The sequence below is a fragment of the Phragmites australis genome, chromosome 18, assembly GCF_958298935.1.
Source record: "Phragmites australis chromosome 18, lpPhrAust1.1, whole genome shotgun sequence".
Lineage (NCBI taxonomy): Eukaryota > Viridiplantae > Streptophyta > Magnoliopsida > Poales > Poaceae > Phragmites > Phragmites australis.
This window is the reverse complement of record NC_084938.1, coordinates 28,540,932-28,553,938: the sequence shown is the minus strand read 5'-3', so window position 1 is coordinate 28,553,938 and position 13,007 is coordinate 28,540,932. Positions and strand designations below refer to the sequence as shown.

Genomic DNA, 13,007 nt, shown 5'->3' with positions numbered 1-13,007 from the left:
ACTATTTAATTAGATTATGTCACTTAATTATGTAAAACTTTCTTGTAGTTGTGGTTTCTCTTACCGTTGTATTTGAATATATTTAGTTATACAAAATTATTATTGGTGCTTATGTTTTTTTTCACAATCACAATATAGACGAGGTTAGTTGATTTTGCTAATTTGAATCATTTTTATAGATTTCATTTTTCAATCTAGTCCCTCAGTTATTTTAGTCTAAGTCTAGCTGGTGGCACACAATATGTACATGTGCAAAATTTAGCATAAGAGAAATAGAGGATATCCTACTCTAATATTTTTTTAAAATATATATATCGGTTTTGTTTCTTTTTTAAAGCAATCGAAAATTTTACCAAGTACATTCCCGTACAATCTTACTAAGTACTGTGATGCAGCTTGAAAACTTACAATCACACGTTGCTATATCATGCTCTACTTTGTTACAAACACAAGAGGCATAATTAACTGAAACGCTAATGAAATATAACCCGGTGATGCTCTGGTGCGCGTTGGTTGGGCTTTAGCCCGACGCTTGCGCGACCCACCGTGGAGCTCTGAGCGCTACCGCGCCAGGCACATGCTGCCGGCTAAGCTCTAGCCAAGTTTGTCAGCCGAGATCTACCTAGATGTGTTCGTCGTCTCATAATGAAGCCGTAGGTGCCGACCTCGCGTCGAACCATTGTTAGATTCGCCGCTGATGAAATGACCCCCTTCTCCCTACAGTTGATGGCCTTAGACCGTTCCTCCACATCGTTATGCCAATACCTCTCCCTAGTGGCGTGGTTCCTTAGGACGGGTAAGAGCTCATCATTCTCTTTCTGGAAGCTTCGGTGGAGTGACTCGTCGGAGCTCATCACAACAGATCTGATCGTCGGCTTCGTCGTGTCCTGCAGAGGTATTCTGCTCCGCAATAGACAATGCTCCACCCATGCTCTTTGGCCTCAACGTGGCCTTACAGTTCTTTTGTGCACCACATGAGGGGGGAAGATCTCACCTGAGTTGGAGCTTCGCTGGTAAATTGGCGCAAAAGATGAGTGTACCGGAGAAGACTAAGGGAAATTTTATCCAATCACAAGTGATTTCGGACAGCGAGCAAATATAGTAAACGGTATGAATCTAATTTCGGCAGTATTATAATAGCACGTTTTAAAATACATGATTTGTAATGGCTTTTATCTGAGCTGTTCAATTTATAGTGTCATACATAAATCTAATTAACCAAAAAAGTAACTGAGAAGAGGAGAAGAAGAACGTCTGTCATGGGCTGAGCAACCGGAGAGAGAGGGAGGGAGAGGCCGCCGAGGGCCCATGGCGTCGTCTTCTTCTTCCTCCGCCGCCGTCGTCGCGGAGGGCTCGGCCGCCCGCCGCTTCTGGATCGCCGCCTCCACGCGGGAGGCCGCCTTCGCCTCCTACACGCCCTTCCTCCTCTCCGTTGCCGCCGGCAACCTCCGCCTCGACTCCTTCCGCCACTACATCGCGCAGGACGCCCACTTCCTCCACGCCTTCGCACGCGCGTAAGTTCACATCCTCTCTCTCTCTCTCTCTCCCCTAGATAGATAGATAGATAGATAGATAGACCCTACTCCACCCGCGCTGGATCTGATCCGATTCCCGCCCCATCCCTGCATCAGCTACGAGATGGCCGAGGAGTGCGCCGCCGACGACGACGAAAGGGCCACCATCGCCGCCCTCAGGAAGGCCGTCCTCCAAGAGCTCAACCTCCACGCTTCCGTCCTCCAGGTCCTCCTTTCCCCATCCCCACCCACCTACTTAGTCGGAATGGATTCGTTTATTCGCAGGCCTCACCACCAAGCTTCGCACCATATAATGGATATAAACACCGCATTTAGGAAATTAGCTTTTTCTGATTTGCCATCAACTAACACCCAACATCCATATTCTAGGCGGGCAAGATTACCTTCTGTTGTAATTTTCACACCAACATACTTGATTGTGCATTTTAACATTCCATGTCAGTGCAGTGTGTTCATATATGCAAGTTTGCTGCTATGCTCCTTCGTTTAATTAACCCATGCCTGAACACTTCAACTGTATGAATTGTAAATATGCTCTTCTTTTACAGGAGTGCGCTTCGATATCCTCCATCTACAACCAAAATGCTTACCAACTGCGATACGGTTTCAGACTTTCAGTTTAGAGCTGTTGCAAGCGATAAATTACATTGATATTCGTTCTTGTGCAATATAGCTTGTATGTATAATATGGCCCTTACAACTGTGCCCAGTGGTTAGGCTCCAAGTGGGAGCCCGACCGGCGGGAGTTCGAGACTCCCATCCCGCACCAAGCCCCTGCCCTCCAATGAAGGGCGTGCAGTTGGGGCAGCACTTGTAAAAAAAAACTGAATTTTCCCTATCCTGTCTGTTATAACTTCCGACTAAATAATTATTTATTCCGTCTAAGGACCTCCTTTTGTTCCTGAAAGTTCTCACTACTCACTTCATTGCCTTGACTGCTTAATTTTGTAGGAGTGGGAAGTTGATCCTACTCCTCCATGCATTTCCCACAAACTAAAAATCCCCAGACTGTTTTTTTCTCTTTTTTTTTGGGGGGGGGGGGGGGGGGTGGGGCACATTTAGTCAGGTGCCTTTGCCTTCCCACTTCCAGTTCTCAGAATGGACTACTTGTAGGACTCAGAAGCTTTGCTGGCTCCATATAGCCAATCTAACCTGCTTACTACTAAACTGACCAAGCTAACATTGAAAAAACAAAAGCTTTGGTTAAAGAAAATGCTACAGCTTATATGTATATAACCCTTTAAACCGAATTTTCTCTTTCCTCTGTAATATAATAACCGGTAACTAAATTTCATTCCAACTAAAGATCTTCTTTTATTCCTCAAAAGTCAAAAGTTTTCAATACTTAATTAGTTGCCCTGACTGCTCGATTTGCAGGAGTGGGGAGTTGATCCTACCAAAGAGATCCCTCCAAGTCCAGCAACAACCAAGTACACTGATTTCTTACTTGCAACTGCAGCTGGAAAAGTCGATGGCGCCAAAGGTTCTGACAAAATGGTCACACCATTCGAGAAAACTAAAATTGCTGCATACACTGTTGGGGCTATGACTCCATGCATGAAGCTTTATGCATATCTGGGCAAAGAACTCACAGTTTTCCTTAAACAAGATGAAAACCATCCTTACAAGAAATGGGTTAACACATATGGATCCAGTGATTTTGAGGTATAGAGTGTGTCATCAGTCTAGACGTCAATACCCCTACATCTCACTGTAATATTGGCCCGTGCTTCAATGCAGCTGCTTCATGTGCTGAATCTTTTCTCCTTTCCTCCCCTCTTCCGCAGGATAATGCGCTCCAAATAGAAGAGTTGCTAGACAAATTGAGTGTCTCATTGACTGGTGAGGAGCTTGAGGTTATTGGGAAGCTCTACCAACAAGCTATGAGACTAGAAGTGGAGTTTTTTTCTGCTCAGCCTGTAGACCAACCTGTTGTAGCTCCACTTTCAAGATACTGTGATCCAAAATACAAACTCTTGGTCTTCTCTGATTTTGATTTGACATGTACTTCTGTTGATTCATCTGCCATTTTAGCAGAGATAGCAATTTTGTCGCACCAAAAGGCTAGTCAAAGTGGGACTGATAATACCCTCAACCATACTAAGTCAGCAGACTTGAGAAATTCATGGAACATCATCTCTAAGCAATACATGGAAGAATATGAGCAATGCATGGAAAGACTACTTCCTCCAGATGAAGGTAAGCGCATCATGGCCCCTCTATTTCATTAGTTTCTGCTGGTCTGTGATTTACCAGCAGTACATAGGTCGTGCTTGCATTGACCTGCTGATGATTTATGTGATTTTCTGTTTAATTCCAGCAAGGTCACTAGATTATGATCAACTGTACAAAGGTCTGGAGGTGTTAGCAGAGTTTGAGAAACTTGCAAATTCTAGGGTTGTCGACTCTGGTGTCCTAAGGGGAATGAATTTAGAAGACATCAGAAAAGCTGGGGAGCGGCTTATTCTTCAAGATGGCTGTAGAGATTTCTTTCAGAAGATTGGAAAAACAAGGGAGGGCCTCAATTTAGATATCCATGTTCTTTCCTATTGCTGGTGTGCAGAACTTATAAGGTCAGCCTTTTCATCAGGTAAGGCAGAAAATCCTTGGCCAGTATTTGTTTGACTTTTCTGATGATGATGGCCACTAAATGAAGCTAAATTTGCAGACTCATGCAGCTCTTATAAGCTTAAGATCAACATCCGAGTTTTGTTCTGAATAGATACTTCTTAAATTTATTTTTCTGTTTTAGTTCTGCGGCGATTATATGATTGGTCACCAACTATCTATCTTTTGGTTATTTTGCTCGATCAGTGCTGTTTACTATGATAATTTGATTACTGTCCTAGTTGATTCTTTTGTGTATCTTTTTGCATTCTCATGGTGATTTATGTGCGGTTGCCTCAAGAAGGATGTGTCTTTTTTGTATTCTCTTGATGATTTATATTTGATTGCCTCAAGAAGGATCAGCACATATTTATCAAAACATGGGGTTTATTTGTTGTTGTAGAACGATTACCTGTGTGTGTGACCTTTTCTGCGTGTAGTAGTGGTGTTTCAGACATGGTTTTAGCAATGTTTTGTGTTGTCAACACACATCTTGTATGCTGAGGCCTTAATTGTTGATCATTGTTTTTTTGCATTGCCATGCTTCCATGCAGTTGGTTGTCTAGATGGGTTGAACATACATTCGAACGAGTTTGCCTTTGAGGGATCTGTTTCAACTGGTCAGATTGAGAGAAAAATGCAGTCTCCAATAGACAAAGTTGAAAAGTTGAAAAGCATCAAAAGTGACACGGACAGTACATCACCATTACTGTCTGTTTACATTGGAGACTCAGTTGGAGATTTGCTTTGCTTATTGGAGGCAGATATTGGTATTGTTGTTGGATCAAGCACAACCTTGCGAAGAGTGGGGAAACAGTTTGGTGTTTCTTTTGTCCCGTTGTTCCCTGGTTTGGTAGATAAGCAGAGGCAACTAACAGAGCAAGAAGCATCCATGTTCAAGGTTCGGTCTGGAGTTCTTTATACAGTTTCTAGCTGGTCAGAGATACATGCTTTCATTCTGGGAAATGATTTCAGCTGATTGATGCTGTTCTTTTGTCCGTTTTTCCTTGAGAAGCAAGACCTTTACCAGATTCCGTGCACATGATATGCGAATCCCCAATGTGGTCATTTTATGAAAGCCACATGCCAATTCTGTGTTCCTGTATGAATGAATGAATACCTTGTGTTGTGCAATGGCTCTGTATGATCAATGTTTCATTGATTACACTCGACGTCTTTCCATTTGGGATCATTTCTTCTAATTTCTGGAGTGGTTCCTGGGCATTGCAACTAATAGAGTGAGTGGTATACCCAAGTGTAACAACTGTAGATATGTTTTCAGTCGGCAATAAAAATTTGAGAAGCCGTGATCTTTGTCACCCTGAATGATGGACTGCAGCTTGGTGGGCATGTATAAAATGTTTTCGATGCATACTGAAATTGCATATTGTATCGAACAGGTAACCATGTGGACACAAAGCACACTCACTTTATTTCTGATTCTTAGCTGGTACTGGAGTACAAGGTAGGAAGCGGCTGGAGTACTCGGTAGTTCAAGGCATGAAGGCAAGCACACAACACCATATATATGGATGGGTGGATACCAGAGAAGTGATGAACTGACATCAAAATCCTGGCTGGCGATCGATGATCGATGAGCGTGTTTCTTTATTAGTTGAAGGTGGTGGCGGAGGCGGAGGCGGAGGCGGCGCGGGCGTCGACGGCGAGGATGGTGCTGAGGTTGAGCGGGTGCATGTACTCGGCGTTGCCGTCCATGAACTGGCTGACGATGATGCGGTTGGCCCTCTCCGTGGGGTGGAAGTTGTCCCAGAAGGCGTAGAGGCTGCGGTCCGGGCAGACGCTGGAGGCGGCGGTGCACAGCCCCACGCCGTTGTACGGCCCCTGCCCGCAGCACGCCACCTTGGAGGTGACGAAGCCGTACGCCGTCGGGTCCGAGATGAAGTCCATGTGCATCCGGTGCGTGTTCACCGCCACGAACACGTCGGCGCCGAGCTCCGCGTTGAGGCCCCGGATCATGTCCACCAGCTGCGGGTTGTACAGCGCCGCCGCGCGCTGCAGCTCCGGGTCGCACTCCCCGGCGCGGCTCCCCCGCAGCGCCAGCTCCGCGGGGGCGCACCCCAGCGGCCCCGACCCCGTCACCAGCACTCGCCGCGCCCCCAGGCCGTGCAGCTGCCGCAGGATCTTGGCGTACTCCGACACCAGGTAGCGCACGTAGTCCGGCAGCGCCATCTCGCGGGACCGCACCGAGAAGGGCACCAGGTAGTAGTTGTTGACGAAGTCGTTGCCGCCGAGGGTGATGAGCACCAGCGCGCTGCGCACCAGCCGCCGCGTCGTCTCCTCGCCGACGAGACGCCGCACGCGGCTCTGGTACTGCTCGAAGTAACGCAGCTGCTTCTGGATCCGGATGATGTTGGCAAATTGGATGCCTGTGTCGTTGAGGATCCCGACTCCGGCGGACGCGAAGTTTGCGCCGACGAACAGCTTGTGGCCGTCGAGGTGGGGGCTGAGGTAGGGCAGCACGGGCTCGGCGCCCAGGTGCTCGCTGATGATGTCGGGCACGTTGAGGCCGTTGGAGAAGCGGCCGGTGGCGCGGCGCGTGGGGTAGTCGAGGCCGTAGGGCGGCGAGTCAGCCCGCGCCGTCGTCACCAGGTAGTTGTTGTTGCCGCTGTCCACCAGCGAGTCGCCGAACACGAAGAAGGCGCGAGGATTCGCCTCGCAGGTGGGCACGAAGCAGCAGCTAGCTACCACCAGGAGGCACACAGCCGCTGCAACGGCGGCGAGCCGGCGGCTGCTGGTGCTACGGCTGCTAGTAGCGCATGCTGCTGAAAGCAGCTCCATTTAGACGACCGATCGATATGATCGAGCGCAACACTGAGTAGCAAGCTAGCAGCAATTAATGCAGTTGGATTTTGATGCTCGATCTGCTTGCTTGGCCGCTAGCTCCTAGCTGCATGCCTCGATCTGTGAGACAACTGATGGAGCTGCATCTGCATGGCGGGGGTATTTATAGGCAGCCTGGTGCCTGGAGCCCTGGACTGCACGCAGTCTCTCCTGATCTACTCTCTCTCTGCTGACAAGTTATTGCACCGACAGCAGTATATGTAGTGGACATGACACACAGTAAACTGACTTCCGTCGAGCCTCTCTGATCTGATTTGATGACAACTACATGATATGGACCATCAACTGCCATATATAGGCACATTTCAGAATCGTTCTCGAGAATCTGATCATGTATTTATAATGATGATTATTACGCCGATTAGTTCCAGAGCTCCAGCTAGCTAGTTATGATGATTATGACGTTGGATATATATGTATGTCCCCATCCACGCATGTCTTTAATTTGTGCATATATATATTCACGATACTGGCCACTTATTGATGAGTACTCCTCACTAGCTACTCCGTGATCGATGCTCTAATCAACCATCGATCTCTAGGGTCGTCACTATATATCAGACCGGAATCCAGTGTCAATTCGCCACTGAAGAGAAGAATCCGATCGATCGATCGATCGATGTAAGACATCTTCTTGTTAGTCTCCAGCTCTAGATCGATCCACTGTCAAGATTGAACAGTTGAGTTGCATGATATATGTCAAAAGTGGTGGAGCAGCAGGTAGATCTATCCAGTGAAGGCGGGGATGCATGCTCAACTACACTTGGTGGACTAGTGTAATTGCAAGGCCACCTGAAACGGAATAGGAGACGATCACACCGAGCTGCAGTACCGTCCTTGCATAACAAACCAACACCGCATTTTTCAGGCCATTTAATCGATCGGAGTCTGCAAGTGCACAAACATGTAGCAGCAGCAGCAGCATATTCTCTCCTCTTCTGTGTGGCCGTCGGTGAATAAATCGTGCAGGTTTCCTTTCAGTTTAGGTGTACTCAGAAATCACAATGCTGCTTGATAAAGGTCACTGAAAAGTAATCTTCCACCTCTGCGTAAAAGGAAATAGCCCTGCAACATCTCGTTTGCTGGTTTCTCAAATTACAGACTGCAAAATAAGCATCGCCAACAACGATGCTATGCAATTTTCTCGGCAGCATTAACACAAGCTCCCCAAAGTGATCGCTAACTACTCTTTCTCCAGCACATGACAGGGGATAGAAACAATTAATTGACCAAGAAAGAAAAGATTGTGTGTCCATTGATTCTTTTTTCTTTTTGGGTCCTCAGCAATGGACATATACTGGTCAAAATTCCGTGGCTACTCAAGGGGAGGGGTTACAAAAATGTGCAAGCAACACCAATTTTGACAAGCGAAAATGGATCTGCAGAGAAATCTCAATACATGACAGCTCAAATCATTAAAACCTCAAATCGAACCAGTAATTTAGCAAACCATGCTCAATGTTGTCATGAGTTATTAGTGTTGAGATCGATCCAGTTCCAACAGCATGGTAGATAGTTCCCCTTTGCGATACAGCTTCACAGTATCTACAACATATGGAGAATGCCGATATTAGCAACGTACCAAGGAGTGTTTTCTACGGTACAAAAATAAAAATGCAATGTATTGGTAACTAACGAAGCAAGTATGCCCAAGCATTTACAGTTCTTTGCAGCGTACTATGGAAGATGAAGTATGCATGGCAGATGGCAACTACTTGAAAAGATAATTCTCAAGGTCACACTCCTTGTAGTGCAGAATTGCAGATGGCCCACAGAAAGACATAACTGAATCGGCGAGGGCTGAGGACGAAGCGCCGGTAGAGTCGGCAGGGAGAAGAGCGGCACGAGTAGCCACTCCAGCCGCAGTGGTGGCCGCGTCGAGGGCCGCTGCAGCCGCGGCCGCCGCGTCGGGAGAGGACGTGGGGTGGCCATCGGGATCGGCCATGCCGAAACCAGTGGCGAGAGAGCGGGAGCAGAAGTTAGGGAACGAACAAAGCTGATACCATGAAAGCGTGATTGGGCTCAACGTTGTAATCTCATTGATCACGGAAAGCACATATTTATACATCAAACCCTTGCCATAACCACTCACCGATTTGTAGAAGTAGGATCGGGTGATTAGGAGGGAATCTCGGTGATTACAACCGAAAGCCATGCAAGGTAAATAACCGCAAGTCTAACAATAACATAGTCAATTGATCATAAAGTCCGACAGAGCTAGCACGAATTCAAGATGGCATAGTTGCTTTCATTGTTTTCGTATTTCTAAATGTTTAAAGCATATGCATTATGGGCGGAGCCAAATTACAGCAACAGGGAGGAAAAGAAATTAGTCCCTCAGTTATTATTGATGCAGGTGGACAGAGTGACATCACTAGATTGATCAAGATTAGAGAAAGAGCGCATGTAGAAGTACCTGTACAGCCACAAACATGCTTTCCACCTGAAAGAAAACAAGTCAATTACCTAGAAATCTGAAAGTCATACAATGTGAATCAAAATAACAGATGCATGCATGTGGATTCATTTCCGTATAGTGTCGCACTCGATTTTACAAGACCAAATTATATGTAAACTATATATATATCAGGATCAAACTATATATATATCATGATCAGTTTTATCATACATATAATGACATTATCAATGATAATAATATTATATCGTATAAAATAACTTTATTGAAATAAATATCAGAGTTTTAAACAGCAGCGGAAGAACACGAGAAAACTCTAATGAAAACTTTAGAGCACACCACAGAAAATCGACTGGGGGCAACGCGAGTTAAGACGCTCCGTCTTTCTTGTAGTCTTTAGCTTCATTGATCTCCATGTAGTCTTCTCCAACTAAGCATCATTTATTATTTGAAATAGCAAAGGTGAATACAAATCATATTCAAAAAATATGGAAAAGCATAACATGTGGGCTTAAAACAAGAAAAACTTGACTAAGGATTACTGCATCTATATTATCCTAACCTAGGGCTCAAATAGATACAACCTCGTATTTACTGTGTGCCGACACTGATTCCATAAGAACAACTCATCGGATTCCGTCTGACTACCAAACTCACCAGGTATCCCACTACCTGGCTACCAACTCATCGGGTTACCACCACCCGACTACCAGAACCAACCATCAAAGATCCCCCACTAATCATGAAGAAGTCCAAACCTTGTTCTTGACCGTGAGCACAACGACTGATATATCAGTTTTACACTCTACAGAGGTCGTGCACTTTACCCATGAGTCGTGGCTGTCTCGTTTGCCAGTGCTCGTTGGCGATTTACACACTTACCATGGTGCGTTGAGATGTCACTACAAGGCCTCTACAAAACGCCTCCTAATATGTATATGTTCACTAAGGTTTCATTGCTAATAAGGATTTCATCCACTGCAGATGCCCCCTCTTGTGATACTCAACGGTCAACTAGTGCTTACAAAATAAGGAGGATATCTAATTAATTGACCAGGTTGTACCCATATAAGTCTCACAGTTGTACGATTGTGTCGGGTTACATGCTCAACAAACCGGTCCTTAGAATCCCAAACAGATAGTACCACTAACCCACAGTGCATACGCGCACCTATGCATACTTGCACCATCATCATACCACCTCTTGCTTAGAACCCGTATGTTTTATATTGCTAAAAAGACTATCAAACCGGTTCATATTGCATAGACCATTAAACAGCTTAACATTTAAACCACAAAACTTGACAGCACAACTAAGCAATTCTACCTATAACACCTAAACTACAACACATACGACAAGAATAGTCATGTAAGAATCTAGTAAATCCTAATCATAGGATTCATGACAAGCATGTAATAGAAATAAAAGACACATTTTCCTATAATAAGGTAAATGTGATAACGATATTTGCTTTCTCCCAAGTGCTGCTCAAATGGAAGGGAGATGCTCAGCGTGGTAGAAAGCCTTGTGGAGAGCACACCTACAGTTAGCAGCGTATGGTGTCCTCAGCCTTAAAATTTGTGAAACATAATTGTACAGTGTGATGCATTGGTATAACGACTGTGCGTTTTGTGTTCCGGGGCGCCAGGCAACCATTTGTTATGGAGACAGTGAAAGCTGACGATGCAGCAAAATTGGGTATGCAAGCAAGCATGTGCTCTCTCTCAACTAAGAGATGGGCTCTGAAATAGCAGTAGGAAGTCCTGATATTGATTGGCTTACATGAAGCATGGAGCTTAGCTTGGAATGAATTTGCAGGGAAAGGTCCTTCAAATCCAGCTCCCAGATTTGTCGGCGACATTCTTGCGTTCCTGCTAAACCTGGTTAGTCGTCTAGTAGCATGTTGCACGGATCAATGAAGAAAATTGTTGGTTCAGGTTGGACCCAAGGAGCTGGAGTTTGCACGCTACTCTCTGGATTATATAGCATGCGTGTATTTCAACAAATACAAGTAATGCTGACGTACAGTGGTCCAAAGCGATCAGCACAGCAGCAGCAGCAGCAGCAGGGACGTGGCCCCTGGGGAGGCCCATGTGTCCCCTTCGTGTCACCCGCGCTCCCTTACCAAGGCGCCATGCAGTGCCAGGCGCCGGCCTCTCTGCCCGCCGCCCGCAACAGCTCATGAGCGACGCGTCTTCTTCCCTCCCTCTTTGCCCTCCTCTTGTCCGTCTTCCTTCGTTGCCAACTCAGCTCTCTCTCTCTAGTCTATATATATACCAAGGCAGATGCACGTTCCGTTCGGATGATCAAGCTCGTCGCAATCCATTTCGTTCCTAGATATTGCATTGCTCAGTCCATCGATCGATCAATATAATGGAGGTGGTTGTGCAGCAGCAGCAGTTTCATCACCAGCTGGGGGCACAAGCTGCTGCAGGTGGTGGTCAGCAGCAGCATCAGAACAAGGCGCCCGGGGCCGGCCGGGGACGTCGCAAGTGCTGCCCGCTGCGGCGGTCTCGCAAGGGATGCATGAAGGGCAAGGGCGGCCCGGATAACCAGCAGTGCCCCTTCCGCGGCGTCCGCCAGCGCACCTGGGGCAAGTGGGTCGCCGAGATCCGCGAGCCCAACCGCGGCGCACGCCTCTGGCTTGGCACCTTCAGCACCGCGCTCGAGGCCGCGCGCGCCTACGACGCCGCCGCCCGGGCGCTCTACGCGGACTGCGCGCGACTCAACCTCCCCACGGCTGGTGCTACTGCAGCCTCCTCATCGGCGGCGTCTCCCACCCCTGACACCGTAGCTGGCAACCACCAGCAGTACTACAAGCCACCGGCGCCGGGGACGCCCTGCTGCTCCGCTGACGCCCCATGCAACTCCAACTCGTCCGTCACCACGACATCGCCCACGCAGCACCCAATGGACGGCAGGTTCACGGTTGTGCAGGGCGACTTGTGCGTCGATGCTGGCACCATGACGACGACGGCGGCGGCGGCGATGCAGCAGATGGTGGAGGAGCTGTCGGCTGCTGCGACAGATCAGGAGGACTTCGAGGACTACGTGACGCGACTGCCCAAGGCGGAGGACTTCGGCCTGGAGGGCTTCCAGGAGGTGTTCGACGAAGCCGCAGGCGGCATCTGGGGCATGCACACCGCCGGCTGGCCGGACATGATGATCGACGCCCAAGTCGTGGTCCCTCGTTGATTCATCCATCCATGCATCTATCTAGCGAGCACCCGGCCGTTAGGTTAGGTACCTGCTGTACGTGGTGAAGTGAATCGAATTAACCTGCTATATATCTAGCTAGCTAGTGGTTATACCTGAAAACTCAATCGTTTTATATGATATATATAGCTTCTGCTCTGGCTTTCTTCTTTATTTATTTTTTTGGGTTTTCTGTTTCAGGTTTGTAGAATATTACAGTGGCGTTGTGTCTGTATATGTGTATGTATGTATGCATGTGTGGTACAGAACGAATGAGATAGTCTACTTATGTGCGGGTGCAGTGCTGGTATTGTACACCGCGCACGTTTACATGTACACACACGACACGTACGCATGCAACCGAGGGAAGGGTGCACACGTGTCGTCGTGC

The 13,007-nt window shown here is 47.2% G+C and overlaps 3 protein-coding genes across 5 annotated transcripts; 2 read left to right on the top strand and 1 right to left on the bottom strand.

Annotated features, from left to right (window-relative positions):
• The first annotated feature begins 1,214 nt into the window (after positions 1–1,214).
• Positions 1,215–5,461, top strand: LOC133898888 (bifunctional TH2 protein, mitochondrial-like). 3 transcript variants are annotated; one of them, XM_062339693.1, is made up of 7 exons: positions 1,215–1,514; positions 1,632–1,740; positions 2,084–2,152; positions 2,913–3,200; positions 3,323–3,734; positions 3,856–4,125; positions 4,697–5,461. In XM_062339693.1, the coding sequence occupies exons 1-7, from the start codon at positions 1,309–1,311 to the stop codon at positions 5,119–5,121; spliced, it is 1,779 nt and encodes a 592-aa protein (XP_062195677.1). In that variant the 5' UTR covers positions 1,215–1,308; the 3' UTR covers positions 5,122–5,461. The 3 variants fall into 3 exon arrangements, with proteins under 3 accessions (XP_062195677.1, XP_062195678.1, XP_062195679.1); XM_062339694.1 differs by lacking the exon at positions 2,084–2,152; XM_062339695.1 differs by lacking the exons at positions 2,084–2,152; positions 2,913–3,200.
• A 292-nt stretch (positions 5,462–5,753) lies between these two features.
• Positions 5,754–7,107, bottom strand: LOC133898684 (GDSL esterase/lipase LTL1-like). The gene has a single exon (XM_062339354.1). The coding sequence runs from the start codon at positions 6,939–6,941 to the stop codon at positions 5,754–5,756; it is 1,188 nt and encodes a 395-aa protein (XP_062195338.1). The 5' UTR covers positions 6,942–7,107.
• A 4,687-nt stretch (positions 7,108–11,794) lies between these two features.
• LOC133898683 (dehydration-responsive element-binding protein 2C-like) lies at positions 11,795–12,616 on the top strand. Its single transcript, XM_062339353.1, has 2 exons — positions 11,795–12,370; positions 12,431–12,616. The coding sequence occupies exons 1-2, from the start codon at positions 11,795–11,797 to the stop codon at positions 12,614–12,616; spliced, it is 762 nt and encodes a 253-aa protein (XP_062195337.1).
• The last annotated feature ends 391 nt before the right edge of the window (positions 12,617–13,007 follow it).

Coding starts and splice junctions, on each gene's coding strand:
- LOC133898888 (XM_062339693.1), top strand. CDS start 1,309: ATGGCGTCGTCTTCTTCTTCCTCCGCCGCCGTCGTCGCGGAGGGCTCG. Junction 1,515..1,631: donor CTCCACGCCTTCGCACGCGC/GTAAGTTCACAT, acceptor TCCCTGCATCAG/CTACGAGATGGCCGAGGAGT. Junction 2,153..2,912: donor GATACGGTTTCAGACTTTCA/GTTTAGAGCTGT, acceptor CTCGATTTGCAG/GAGTGGGGAGTTGATCCTAC.
- LOC133898684 (XM_062339354.1), bottom strand. CDS start 6,941: ATGGAGCTGCTTTCAGCAGCATGCGCTACTAGCAGCCGTAGCACCAGC.
- LOC133898683 (XM_062339353.1), top strand. CDS start 11,795: ATGGAGGTGGTTGTGCAGCAGCAGCAGTTTCATCACCAGCTGGGGGCA. Junction 12,371..12,430: donor TTGTGCAGGGCGACTTGTGC/GTCGATGCTGGC, acceptor ATGGTGGAGGAG/CTGTCGGCTGCTGCGACAGA.